Source organism: Mesoplodon bidens (assembly GCF_964165515.1).
Source record: "Mesoplodon bidens genome assembly, chromosome: 11".
Lineage (NCBI taxonomy): Eukaryota > Metazoa > Chordata > Mammalia > Artiodactyla > Ziphiidae > Mesoplodon > Mesoplodon bidens.
In genome coordinates this window covers 44890967-44905413 of record NC_138167.1, presented here as the reverse complement: position 1 = coordinate 44905413, position 14447 = coordinate 44890967, and the positions used below count along the sequence as shown (strand labels likewise).

The window sequence follows — 14447 nt, the reverse complement described above, 5'->3', positions numbered from 1 at the left end:
CTGATCTCAAGCTACCACTGTGACCTTTATTGTTATGATTTTTCCCTAGAGACTGCAAATTCTAGTCTCTTGTGAGGAAAGGATATTTTTCCTGTTTGTTTCCCTGATGAAACAATAATCGCAGCATTATGTGCTAAAAAGCATTTGATGCTTCCCAGACCCTAGCTCATTTTAGAGGCGTCACTATACTAGATGCAAAAGGCTCTCAGTCATCAAGACAGCTGGCCCCCAATCTCCACCCTGGGAGGGAGGCAGACACACAAACACACCGTTCAGAACAGGCACGCTCACTCCTCACAATGATCTCTAATCCCTCATTGGCCCTCCAGCTGCTGAGAAAGGTCTGGATCCTTGAGTGGGGAGGGGTGGGGGCCAAGGATGTCCTCTTGTCTGTGGTCTTCCCTTCACCCCCAGCCCTGTGAACCAGAGAGAGGAGGCAAGGACCCAGCAGCTCAGCAGGAGGAGGGTGCCTCAGGAAGCGCTAAGAGCAAGCTGGCCTGGCCGGAGGCTGCCCTGCAGCGGGCCAAGCAGGACATGGTGTGCCAGCTGTGCGAGTACCAGGGGCTCATGATGGTCAAACTGGGCTTGGACTTTGAGATCGCCACCTACCGCAAGCTGCTGGAAGGCGAGGAGAGGAGGTGAGGGCTGGGCGGTGCTTGAGATGCGGTGGTGCAGGGGCATAGGGAGGGTACCACCTGGGTCCTCGCCAGCTTGGGAGGGGTGGGGAGAGGTGAGCTGGGTATCCAGGGATCTGTTCTCCTGGAGCCAGTTTTTTTCCTCCATCTTACAGCCCTTTAGGCAAAACGTCCCAGCTAACGAGCACCCTTGGCACCTGTGGTGGGCAATTCATTCACCCCCAGGATCAGAAAGTAGGGGCCAATTTGTCTATCGAGACAGCTGCAGGGACCAAGGCCCAGCCAGGGGGAGTAAAGTCCCCAGTGTGGGGTGCCTTCTCAACTCTGCCCATCTCTCCTCCAGGCCTGGGGGAGGCAGGGTTTATGGCAAGAGGTAGGGCCTGGCTTTTTAACCTTAGGCAGGTAGAGACCCAAGGGCTGCCAGCTCCAGCTGGGCTCACCAGTCTGAGAGGAAGGAAAGGGAACGCACCGTGCAACAGGCAGTCTGCATTTATTGTCTCCTTTAAACCCCACAAAACCCTGGGAGGGAGGTGCTATTATCCCCATTTTACAGATGAGAAAACTGAGTGTCAGAGAGTAAAAGACCACCTCAAGGACACACAGGTGGAAGCTGATTGGATGAGGCTTGAACAATATTCTCCAGACAATTGACCTATCTCTTCTGCGGTCTTCTTCAAAGTGCCCCCCTCATGGTCTCTAATTTCAAGATAAGTTTAGCCCAAAGACAGTGTAGATCTTCTGCCTTCTCCCTTCTCTAAGAATTCATCAATAAAAGTGAATTATTTGACTTTAAGGCAAGAAGGGTTGAGTTTAAAGGCCCAGAAGGAGGCTTTAGTCAGAAGGGCTGAGGGGATCTGAGAGAACCAAGCAGCTTGCAGGATGGAAGGATTTCTGCCTGTCTGGAGAGGGCCAGGAGTGCTTTGTCTTGAAGAATGGAGACTATTCTACCTGGTATATGGGTTCACTCACCTGCTTCCTCTTTCTCCCTGCAGGCTTGGTCTGGGATTTGGGGCAGGGAACATCAGTAAGTAAATAATAGAGTAGCTTGGGTTAGAGGGGTCACATCTTAACTCCCCCCCCCGCTCTGTGTGTCTCCTCTTGGGAAGGGAGAAGGGGTCTGCTGCCTCTGTGTCTCCCTTCTGTGGGGGCCTGTTCCCTCTCGTAGTGGTGTTTTTGTGTTTGTGTGTGTTGGGGGAGGGCGTTCTGTGGTCTGTTCTTTGCGGGGAGGATCTCTTGGTGTGTCCTGGGGTGTGGGAAGAAGTTCTGTGTGTTTATCCCCGTGGAGGAGACTGTTTTATTCTCGTGTGGGGAGAATCCGTGTCTGACTTCAGGGTCGGGGGAGATTCCTGAGTTTGGTTCTGGGGGATGCGGTCTGTGTCTCTAACACTTTGGGGAGTTTGCACTGCACGTCTGTCTCCTGGGGGAGGGGTGTTGTCTGTGCATCTGTATGTCTGTCTTCGGGGGCGGCGCGAGCAGGGGAGAAGAAGGGGTTTCCTCCTCCAACAGCCGCTCTCAACACCTGTCGGCTGGTCTCAACCTCGGGCCTCTCGGTCCAGCTGCCGTCTGGAGCTGGCCCCTGTGCCCTGGAGACGAGCGCCCCTGGCGGCGGCTGCGCGCCCTGCGGCTCCCCCGGCGGGGTCGGGGGCTTCCGCGGCAGCGGCTCCGGCGGATGCTGAACCCTTCCTGCCCTGCTCAGAAGTTCAGGAAACTCTAGCTTCCGCCCCAGTGACTTGGCGCTGTGTCTCAGACGCCCCCTCCCACGGTTCTGGCCCTTGCCTCACCTTTCCCTCTTGCCCCCCACCTTAGAGTGTTAAGTCTTGGAATGTAGTTTACTGGACCATGACAGACACATTCCCAGGGTGTGGACAGGCTGGACGCTGTGCCACTGGGAGGCAAGGTTTTTGGCTTATCTGGACCCAGCGCCCCACCCCTCTGAACTGCCCCACCTACTCTTTTCCGGGGACTCCTCCTTTGCAATAAAAAGTGATGCAGCGAATGGAGCCTTCCGGCTGTTTGTGCCTAGATTCCTCAGGCTATTTATCCCCAGAGCAAAGACAAAGCTGGCCGGATTTGGGGGAGGGGAAAGAAAAGGGGGAACCCTTTGGTGTGTGGGTCCACGTGACTGCAGATGATGGTGGTATCATAGAACCAGAATCTTAAAGGTTGGTGAGTGTGTGTGTGTGTGTGTGTGTGTGTGTGTGTGTGTGTGTGAGAGGGTCCCCGGTGAAAGGGAAAGAAGGGGTTAATTCATGCATGATGGTGGACTTAGTCCTAGCCTGGGGTCCACAGGCAGCCGTCCTTGGCAGAGTTGCTGAGAACTGCATTCATTCAGCCACTCACTCACTCTACAAGTGCAAAATGGCCTCTGAGGGTCAGACATAGTGCTTGGTGGGCAAGACACTCTAGTCCTGGGCCTCTGGAGATGACGGTCTGGTGGTGAAGCAGGCCACAAGCCAGGAAATGGACCAGAAAGACATACCGTGAGACAGGGATGAAGGTGAACCTCCTTCCACTGCCCTGGCAGGGGCGCTTGAAGGCAGGCCCTGGGGAAGATGGCCCTGGCAGACTGGGGCTGGAGGACATAGACACAATTGGGTGGCCCAGGTTTTAGTTGAACAAGTGATCTGACTGTGGGCTGGGAACAACATACCACGGTGGAGGAAAACATGGGCTTTGGAATCAGAGACTCCAGCTTTGCTTCTACTTCCAGATCCATGGTGTAGTTCGGTCTGAGTTTTCACAAGGCAACTTTGTGGGGGAGGGGCAGAAGGTAAGCCACTTTGTGCGGGTGGGGTGAGCAGAGAAAGGCTGGGTTTCTGGGCTCTTTCTTTGCCACACAGGCCTGAGAGAAGCCTCCATTCAGCGAGCTCACATTCTTTTCTGTTGCACAAAGGATTACATCATCAATGCATCTGGGGAACAGTGGTCCCTGCTTTCTGCATCTGGGGAACAATGGTCCCTGCTTTCTATGTCACTGGGTGGGGCTAAGGTGCATAATTAGCCAGAGGCCCCGGCTTTACCTTTTAAGGTTCACTAGTGCCAGAGTGTCTGCTGTGTTCACTTGGGTCCCAGCCCAGAGAATAGGCACCCAAAAGGCTCCCCTTACTGGATAAACAGAGCAGTCTCATGCAAGAGGAATGGGACCAGAACTTGGCTGGCAGGCTGTCATCCACCTGAGGGGTAGGGAACATGGCCCCATTGGACTCATGCATCAGACCCTTTTGATCCTTTCTGACTGACACCAATTGTATAAACATTCTGACCAAGACTCCCAATGCAAAGCAGCTGCCTGAAAGCAGAGCCACTCCTCTGCAAGATTTTTCAGCTGGACTCCTTATTCCCTGCATTTTGCTAGGAGGTAATGAGATTCTCTGATATTCAAGGTCACGTTTTTCTAGCTCCTGCTCTGCTGATCATGTCAACAAAGGAACTTTGTGGGATGTGCAGAAGGAAATGTCGCCCTTCCCCAACCAGGAGCTGTAGGCAGGATTGATGGTGAGCATCCTGCATCCAGCATCACTGAGGACTGGTTGTGGACCACAGGTTTTCTTTCCAAATCCTAAGCCTGATGTCAGGCCGGGAGATCCCAAGGGCCATGAGGTCAGGTTTTAGTCACTTGCTGGGCCAGGGCCACATGGGCCACCAGCAATGCTTGCGGTTAGGGGACCACTTTTCTGAGTGGTTCCCCTGGCCACGGGCCATATTCCAGCCTGGGGCATGTATGGAGAGTCAGTCCTCACCCATTTACAAGCTTTGTGAGTTGGAGTGACTTCTGAAGGGAGGAGGGTTGTCATCGGTTGCTTCTCAGCAGAAGGGGATCCCGAGGAATCAGCCCCTATCAGCTCCCCACGCCTGCCTCACACTTGATAGCAGAACTTAAAGCGCTGGACGTGACTTCGCTGTGCTCACATCTCTATTCAAGCCCCTCAAGCACGTGACCTTTCTTATCCATCTGTCTCCAGAGCCTGCCACGTAGGAGATATGAACGAGCTGAGGCTCTGGGGTCCTGTTTGGTCTGCTCTGTCCTTGGATGAATTGGGTCCTGTTCTTCCACTATTTACGTGTTTCACGAGACCCTCCTTGGGAGTCTCTTGATGAGTGTAAATGCAGCCCTTCCTGATGTGATTCTAGCTGCAATATATTGACCAGTCCAGTCTGGAATAAGAAGAAAGGGCCCAGATTCTGTTCCCAATCTTGCTGTTACTTTTCACCTGTTTCTGGGCCTCAGTCCTGCCACCCCCCCCCAGACCTAACTAGTGAAGATTCATTTATCTCTTTTATTTTTCCTCCCTAATTAACCTCTCTGCTCCACAGTTTATCTGTAAAACAAGAATAGTATCTATCATAGCGTTGTTTCAGAATTAAATATATTACTATATGTAAAGTGCTGAAAACATAGTAAGAATTGTATCGATATGAATGTAATTAATATTTCACTTACTGGAGTCCTTGGGAAGGGTTTTGAGCACCTTTAAAGAAGGCTCTCCAACTTCAAGAAGGCCAACTGATCCCCCTCTGCCCTGGCTGGCGCTACAGTAATGGCAGGGCAGGAGGGATACATAGGGGAGCCCAAGGGTTAGAGCTAGGGTTCCCTAGTCAGAGGTCACCTCCTCAGGATAACACCCAGCAGCACCTTCCCATCACCACTCCCACCATACCCAGTTCTCCATCTGTGACCCCATGTCACCAACACGAGTCCACTTGTGCACTCACACGTACCCACAAAAGTCCTCTCTTCAGCACATATATACAGGTGTACACACATTCACACATATAGGAACCCTCACAGTTACACACAAATGCACATGTTTCCACACAGATGCCCGGACACGTGTGTGTACCTGGTTGCAATCATTCTGTTCCACTCACAGACAGCAGCCTACAGACAGTGAGCTGTGCGGGATGAAGACACAGCATGCACACAGCACAGTGCATGGCACCTGGTTCCCTACTTCCCTCTAGCTCCTCATCCTTTCCCACATCTCCTAAAGAATAATAGAGCTTTCACTACTTACAATAGCCAAGACATGGAAGCAACCTAAATGTCCATCGACAAATGAATGGATAAAGAAGATATGGTATATATATATATGTATATGTATATATACATACACACAATGGAATATTACTCAGCCATCAAAAAATGAAATAATGTCATTTTCAGAAACATGGATGGACCTAGAGATTATCATATTGGGTGAAGTAAGTCAGGCAGAGAAAGACAAATATCATATGATATCACTTATATGTGGAATCTAAAAGAAATGATTCAAATGAACTTATTTACAAAACAGACATAGAAAACAAACATATGGTTACCAAAGGGGAAAGGTGAGAAGAGGGGTAAGTTAGGAGTTTGGGTTTAGCAGATACAAACTACTATATATAAAATAGATAAACAACAGGTCCTACTGTATAGCATAGGGAACTATATTCGATATCTTGTAATAACCTATAATGGAAAAGGATCTGAGAAAGAATATATATATATATATTATATATATAAACTGAATCACTTTGCTGTACACCTGAAACTAACACAACATTGTAAATCAACTATACTTCAATTAAAAAGCATAATAGAACTTTAAATGGCTAAGGGACTTTAAATGGCTAAGCAGTCATCTAGTCCAATCATTTTTTTTTCACTAGTGGATACACTGAGACCCAGAAAGGGGAGGTGACTTGCTAAATGTCACACAGCGAGGTGTTTCATTTTCTTCACCGTTCTGTATCATGGGCAATATGTATGTGATTCATTCACCCTCGCTCCTCTGCCTGAGCTGTCCAGGAGTGGGAACCTAGGTCTGTGAAGGTGAAGATTGTGGAATTGGAGTAGGAAAGAGAAGGTCAGAGCCAGAGGGAGGATGAGAGAGTGAAGTGTGACAGGTTATCAAGGTCCAGCTGGGCTGATGAGACTAGTGAGATGCAGAGGGAGGGGTCAGATGACAGAGATGAGAAGTCCCTCAGGACTGGTGGCTTCTGAACTGGGGAGGGATGGAGGGATAGAGCTGGTGCTGGGGCCTCAGGTCTGGACTCCAGACAGGGCCTGCTTCTGAGCTGCGTGGTGTCATAGCACAGAGGGCTGGTTAGAACAGTTGCATATTCTGGAACTCTCTGAGGGCTCTGTCCTCAGAATTCCATTGGAGGGTGGAGGGGACACATTGGTTGCCAGGAGACCTGGAATTAATCCTATCTTTTAAAAGAGCCCTTGTCTTTTCAGACCGCTCACTTCTGATCTCTCAATATTCTCAATTTATTTCTATCACACTTAGAGGTGGGGATGGGGACTTCCATTTTTGCTATAGTTTCCTGGGCCCGGCACTGGAAGTTTAGAGATTCACTCTGCTGTACAAATGTATGTTCAGGGACTTGCCTTGGCCTATAGTGAAGCTGAGGGGCCATCTCTCCACTCCCACCATCACTTGTAATATCCTCATCAGTGTGGCGGGGATGGTTTCCTGCATGAAGGAGCTTGATGGTCTGGAAGATGTGGGGTTTTCTTTCTGTGCTTGCAATCTCTGATCACAGATATAAGTGTAATGAGAGGTTGCCCATGGCCCTGATCCCAGGAGGGATTTCTACTTTATATTCTGCAAAAGAATACTACTGATGATAAATGCATATTGTGATTATTTTGTGGCAGGCACTAAGTATTTTATGTATACGAAATTCCTTAATCCTCCCAACAACCCTAGGAGGTAAAAGAGAGGTGCTCTTTTTCTCATTTTCACTTTAGACATATGGAAACTGAGGCACAGAGAGGGTAAGTAAATTGCCCGAAGTCACTCAGCTAGGAACAGAGCTCAGTTTTGGACCCATGCAGTTTGGCTCCAGGGTCTGTGTGCTCACCTCTACACCACATCATCTTCTTGCTACGTGCCGTTTTCTAGTTTTGAGGCAATTTATCAGCTATGGAAGGTCTCCAAACCCCAAAAGGACTTCTTTAAAAAAAGACAGCCATATCAAAGGCTTTTTTTTTTTTTTCTTTTCCCCTGTGATACGCGGCCCTCTCACTGTTGTGGCCTCTCCCGTTGCGGAGCACAGGCTCCGGACGTGCAGGCTCAGCGGCTATGGCCCACGGGCCCAGCCACTCCGTGGCATGTGGGATCCTCCCGGACCAGGGCACGAACCCCTGTCCCCTGCATCGGCAGGCGGACTCTCAACCACTGCGCCACCAGGGAAGCCCCTCAAAGGCTTTTTGAAAGTTTAAGTCATGTTCATGTATTCACCCCTTAAAGAATTCTTGTAAATTACTCAGGCTTGCGTCTTCCCCACCAAAGCCAGGAGTGATGTTTCCTTAAGCTTTGAGTGACTGGTGCATCTACCCATAGGTGTACAGACGTGCACAGATATGTTCTCTGGGAGGCAGCTGTGGTTTAGTGAAATGAGTACTAAACATCCTCACGGGGATCAAACCCCAGCTGTGCCACCGAACTCAGGGTGGGGCCCTGCCCTGGCTACTGCGGGTCCCTGAACTCTGCAAGAGATATTGTGAAGGTGGTATGGATAAAATTACAGGATGTAGCGGCCTAGCACACTCCTTGGCTAAATCTGAGAGTGCTGTGAGCCCAGGGACAAAAGACTGTAGTGGAGACCCCAGATCTAGGGCTTCTTCTGCTCCATGTGACTTTGGGGACCCTCCCAAACCTCGACCCCTGAGGAGGATAGCAGAAGTGCAGACAAGGCTCAGGGTTGGCTATATTGATTTATTGGAAACACAAATCAAGAAAGGGAGGAACACGGCAGAGAAGAAAGGGGAGATGCCGGGACAGAGTGGGAGCTTTGGCCATTGGCCCCATAGCAGCCCAGGTTCTGATCCTGGTCCTCCCTGCCCCGGAGTCCCCTTCCTGTGGTGGCCAAAGAGACTTCTTTCTAGGGTAGCCTTTCCCAGCGTGGGCGGCAGGGCCCGGGAAGAGGGGATCACACACAGGCTTGAGAGGCTAGGAGTGGGATGGACCTTTCGAAGAGCCAGCGAAGTAGCCTAGGGCTTGCTCCACCCAGAGGTGAGCGGGGCAGGGTCAGGCAAGGCGGGCCCTGCCGGGCTGCGCGGGAGGGTTGGCAGGGCCGGGCCTGAGTTGGGGCGCCTAATATTTGCGGCAGCTGCTGGCGCAGGAGCTCACGCCGTAGGAGCTGATGCCGCAGGGGCCCACGCCGCAAGACGTGACGGAACTGCAGGGGCCAATGGGCACACATAGGCCGGTGCTCACCGCCAGGTTCCCGCTGCAGGGGGCGCTGCAGACGCTGCCAGTCACGGGCCGGGAGCCGGACACGCAGAGGTCCCCACAGACGACCCCGCCCCGGGAGCTGCTGACACCTGCGAACCCCAAAGGCTGAGTCAAAATTCTGGGGGACCGAGTCTCCGGCCTCCCCGACGATGCACCTCTCCAAGCATCTTTACTTAACAACTCTAGTCCCAAAGAGGTGGTCCTTGCTTCTTGTCTAACCCCAAATCCCTCCTCCTGTGATGCCAGCCCACTCTTATATTTAGGTCCAGTGGAACTCCTCCTTCCATCCCTTACAGGAAGAGAGTAAATTCATCCACACAGGGTCTAGGTTACTCACAGACATTCACGGCCCCAACGCCTTCACACAGTCTGAGAGGGAAGAGGAAAAAAGCAACATTAGTGACTGAGCCAGAGTTGCCGACAGAGCTCTACAAATTCCTGGGGTGGGGTTCACAAGTGGTCAGGAAGGAGGGGGCAGAGGGTCAGAAGTCATAGTCCTCACAAACCGCCCCCCACCCCAAACTGATAAATGATAGGTTTGTCCCAGATCCCTGGCCATTGCTCAGCCAGGATCAAGGGTGGTGCTTGTAGAAAGGGTGGGAATGGGCAGCTCAGGGCCAGGCTGGGATGGGCCCCACCTGTGCTCCTCGCCCTCCAGCAGGCGCCTGTAGGTGGCGATCTCGATGTCCAGGCCCAGCTTGGAGTTCATCACCTGCTGGTACTCCTTGAGCAGGCAGGCCATGTCCCGCTTGGCCTTCTGCAGGGCCTCCTCCAGCCCGGCCAGCTTGCAGCGGGCATCATTAAGGGACGCCTCGCCCTGCTGTTCAGCCTGGGTCACTGCGGCCTCCAGTTTGGAGTTCTAAAGGCCCAGAAGAGAACAAGGTGGGTTATGGTCCCTGGGTCTCTGTCTCCACTTCCTGGATGCATCCAGTCTCTCCTGGCCAGCTGGGATCACCCCAGGAACAGGTCTCTCCTCTTCATCACCTGCGTTTCCTTAAGTGACCACAACCTGGGACTCAGGTCATGCAGATGGGCTGGAGAATGAATGGTGAGATCCAGTTGGGTGCACACACTGCCTGTGGGACCCTGGGTGGGCCTCAGATGACCCCTACCTGGCACTTGACATTCTTGACCTCGGCCGTCAGCCTCTGGATCATGCGGTTCAGCTCGTTGATCTCCTCCTTGGAGCGGCACAGGGTCTCCCCGTGCCGGATCACCGTGGCCTTCATCTCCTCACACTGGAGGGAAGCAGAGAGGCTCATGAAACTCAGGATGGAACATCCCACCCACTCAGGACACCACAGATGATTTGCAAATTGTACAGTGCTCAGCCTGTGCAACCATACGTGGCAGCCATGTCCTGCTACTATAACCTGAGAGGGGTCTGCACTTCTTTCACCACCTCTAGGGATCAGAATCCCCAGACAAAAGAAGCCTTGTTAATATATACCACCCATCCCTCCCACCATGTCTAGGAGGCAGGTGCCCTGAGACACTCACCTTGCTGCGGTACCAGCTCTCAGCCTCGGCCCGACTGCGGGCGACAATGTCGTCATAGTTCGCCTTGATCTCGGCCACAATGCTGTCCATGTTCAGGTCCCGGCTGTTGTCCATCTTGATGATGACCGAGGTGTCTGAGATGTTGGCGTGGAGAACTCGGATCTCCTGCAGATGAGGGGCGGGGGAAGAATGTGTGTGGTTTACACCATCCCCTCCCCCACCACAGTGTATACCCAACCTTCTCAGCCCTCCTTGGTCTCTAGCTCCTGCCCTCTCTGACAGCCTCAGGGACTGCAGCTCCTGCCCCAATCCCTGTCCCACTCTGATCCCAGACCAACGCCCTCTCTTCCAGGCCAGCTGCTGGTTTTCTGCCTGGACCACAACCCCTCACCTCCTCATACAGTCGCCGCAGGAAGTCGATCTCCTGAATCAGGGCCTCTGAGTTGGCCTCCAGGTCTGACTTGCAGAGGTAGGCGCAGTCCACATCCTGGGAAGGTGGGGAGTCTTTGAGTTCAGAGGACCTCTGGTGATCACCACCCCCACATTCCTCTCTCTCTTCACCCATTACATGGAGGTGAGGGGGAAAGGATTCCCAGTGCTCCTATTCCCGTCCCATCTCCATACCCTCTGCCCTTCCCCAGAGGCACCTCACAACCTCCTCCCCTTCTAAGAACAAACCCTTCGTGCCTTGGAGATGGGTCACCAGCCTTTCACTCCTCCCACCTGAGACCTCTTACCTCCCAGCTCTCCTTCTTACCCTCCCCTGTACCAGGAAGCCTGCCAGACTGGCTCCCTCACTCAGCCGCCTTGACACTTCCCTGTCCCCAGCAGTCCTCCGAGACTCTACCTGGCCTCTCCTGGCTCTGCTCCATGCTCCCCCAGATCCGGAGCCTGTGCCCCTCTTCTTAATCAGACTTCCTGCAGCACTAGACAGGACACCGTCCCTCAACAGAGAGGCTGAAGCTGCCATGCCTCCACGGGACCCCAGCCACAGACCACCACCTCTGAAGCAGCACAGGACATCCAGAGGTCAACTCAGCCACCCCCCTGCTTCAGGGCAGGGTGCTAGCGGATATTCCAAGGTTATTGCCCTTCTCAAAGCCCTACATGTGCCTTTCATGACCTAATCTCTGGGAATTTCCCATCCTGACTTGGCAAGGTCACTGCACCCCGCCGTGAGGTTGAGACCGTGGGTCTCCCCAGCAAGAGCCCGTCATTCTGAGATCCCTCGTGTCTCTGCTTCCCGATCCCATGTTACTCACCTTCTTCAGAGCCACAAACTCATTCTCCGCTGTCACTCTCAGAGCGACTTCCGCCTCGTACCTGAGGCAGAAGAGGGCAGAAAGGGAGGTCATGGCAGGGCAGGTCTCCCCAGAACCCCCTCCACTTCATACCAGTGAAGGAGGCAATGTTAGGGACCTGCCAACACAGCCCGCCCCCTGGCAGCCCTGCTGGGGTCCTCATGGTTGGATTTGGGATGTGTTTGTGATTCTCTCTCCACTGTGAATTGAGGGGTCCAGGGGGCTACTCTTCTGGGACCTCACAGCCCTGTTCCCAAAGCTGCTCTGAGGTCACGTCTGGAGGAGAATGAGGACTCAGCACCAGCCCCATGCTAGGGGTGGACAGCAGCACGTGTGGGGGACTGCAGCTTCTGCTCTCCTGGGTGTCCATCCTGCTCAGCTGTGGGAGGGCCTGTGAGTCCCAGAGGCCCTCAGCACTCCACACCCTAGACGGTGGGACACCAGCAGCCCCAGGACCTGGCAGCCCTGAGCGACACTGGGACTCCTATCTCGTCCAGGTGCTACAGGTGGGAGCCTGAGAGGCCAGGAGGAGATGGCTTCGGAGACTGCAGAAGCCCCCTCCCCACAGACCGCAGGGCAAGCTGCTGGGTGATCAGGCTCCAGGAAGTGAAGGCTGAAGGAGCAGAGAGAGACCTCCTGGGGAATCACGGCCCTACTCTTAGGCATCTGATCAGTGACTGCCTGATGTGAAGATCTTGCCGCACAGCGCCCACCTGCCCTGCAAGGTCACTCGCCCTTCTCGGAAAGTCTTCTCCAGTCTCATCCAATAGGCTTTAACTCAGGTCCATTCCCGTGCCCTACGTCATCCCTGACCGCACTCACTTCTCCTTGTAGCCCTCCAGCACCTCCTGCATGTGGCTGAGCTCCGAGGCCAGCCTCCCGCTGTCGGCCTCCACGCGCTCGGCCTCCCGCCTCAGCGTCTGGATGTAGCCCTGGAACAGGGGCTCCAGGTTGCTCTCGCAGCACTGGCGGTTCTGGTAGAACTGCCACTTGGTCTCCAGCAGCTTGTTCTGCTGCTCCAGGAAGCGCACCTGCCATTTGGGGTGGGAGGACGGGTCAGATGGCTCCCACTGCCCCAAAGCCTACTTGGGGCATGGGGGAATGGGGGAGGGCGCTGATTGCTTTAAGGTAAACTCCCAAACCAGGAGCTCAGCAGAGATTACACAGAGGGCGCTGTGGAAGGCAAGGCAACTTCTGGATTTCGGGATTGGGATCTATGTTTGGATTTTCCAACCTAGGGGTGAGAGCAAGGGGCTGGGAGAGATCAGTCCCTGCTCAGGTGAACTGAGTTATCCTGACGTGCTGAGCCTAGGTGGCATGTGGTCAGGAGCCAAGTAGAGGTCTTTTTGCCTCCGACTCCCCCATCAGTGCCCAGCCTGGATTGAGCATGGGTGGGTTCAGGAAAGGTGTGATCAAGGACACCCACCCAAAGGCTGACCTGTGGTCCTCTTCCTATATCTTATGTGCATTTCTTGTGTCTTGTTTGCACATATGGCCTTCTTCCTCTGACATGCGGTTCCAAACCTTGTCCTTGTCTGTCTATGGGGACCCTGCCTGTCTGGACAGAGGTTGTATATAATAACAATTGCCTAATCAGGAGCCCCTGCTCTAGACTCACTCATCTCTCTGATCTTTCTGTGCCCTGGATGTGTGTCCATCTCCTCCATTAGACTGGGATCTCATGGGCACCACATCTCTCCTGCCCCCCGACTACCCCTTCAGTGCCTACCCAGGAAGGGAGGGTTCAGGAAGGGTATGATCAAGGGCACCCACCTTGTCGATGAAGGAAGCGAACCTGCTGTTGAGACACTTGATCTGCTCCTTCTCCTCGTGCTTCACACACTGCACGTTGGGGTCGATCTCCAGGTTGAGGGGCGTGAGGAGGCTCTTGTTGACCGACACGGTGGTGATGCAGGGCGGGCTGGGGCCGCACGCGCTGCGAGAGCTGTACCCGAAGCTGCGGCCGCAGGAGCCGGCGCGGAAGCCCCCGCCGAGGCTGCGGCTGCCGAAGCCCCCGGTGAGGCTGCTGTAGCAGGAGGTGCCGCGGTAGGGGGCGGCCGTGATGCAGCAGCGGCCGGGCCGGCGCCCGCAGGCTGAGAAGCAGCTGAAGGCGCGGCCGCCGAATCCTGATCTGCAGGTCATGATGTTTCTGGCCGTTTGGCTTGCGGAGTACAGGATAGGAGAATTGGAGTCTTGTGGAAACTCTAATGTCCTCCTCTAGGAGCCCGGGTCCTATTTATGCTCAGATAGAAAGTGCTTGGCTATGCAGATGGGGTTTTGCAATTTGTGCTTTATGGGCTTGGGTAGCTAGCTGGGTCCAACGCCTCTCTAGAATGTGCTTTAATAGTGGTGTGGCCCGCACCCTTCTCTGTGTAAAGGATGCCAACCCGTGGGCTGTAGGGGAACTCAGCATGTTTCATCTTCAAAGTGCCTTGACAGCAGGGCATGCACACATCTGAGGGTACTGGAGAGAGAAGGGCAGGGCAGGGGAGGGGAGGGAAGAATGGGGCCAAGAAAAGGGGAGGAGAAGGGAAACCAGATGGGGCAGAAGCAGGCAAACTGTATGTGTGTAAGGTGTGAGTGGGGGACCCAGGAAAGACTGCGATATTTATGAATAACTTCTAGAAGTTTCCATCCCAGTAGTGGCCAAGGTCCTACTATAACATAAAGCTGTATTTCCCCCATCTTCAGAAAGTCCAGTTGGCTGCTGAAATACACCTGACTTTTCCTGTCATGGTAGCAGCCAGCAGATTATTAAATATTTGTTTTATGTCTTCTTCCAC

At 53.5% G+C, this 14447-nt stretch overlaps 2 protein-coding genes across 2 annotated transcripts; one reads left to right on the top strand and one right to left on the bottom strand.

The window, feature by feature from the left end:
* The first annotated feature begins 279 nt into the window (after positions 1-279).
* On the top strand, positions 280-2519 carry LOC308624868 (keratin, type II microfibrillar, component 7C-like). Its single transcript, XM_081248630.1, has 3 exons — positions 280-638; positions 1628-1659; positions 2142-2519. The coding sequence occupies exons 1-3, from the start codon at positions 379-381 to the stop codon at positions 2309-2311; spliced, it is 462 nt and encodes a 153-aa protein (XP_081104756.1). The 5' UTR covers positions 280-378; the 3' UTR covers positions 2312-2519.
* A 6203-nt stretch (positions 2520-8722) lies between these two features.
* Positions 8723-13806, bottom strand: LOC308625732 (keratin, type II cuticular Hb1; the record flags this gene model as incomplete). Its single annotated transcript, XM_081250228.1, has 9 exons — positions 8723-8952; positions 9201-9232; positions 9502-9722; positions 9976-10101; positions 10364-10528; positions 10755-10850; positions 11626-11686; positions 12487-12695; positions 13438-13806. The coding sequence occupies 9 exons, from the start codon at positions 13804-13806 to the stop codon at positions 8723-8725; spliced, it is 1509 nt and encodes a 502-aa protein (XP_081106354.1).
* Positions 13807-14447: the final 641 nt, after the last annotated feature.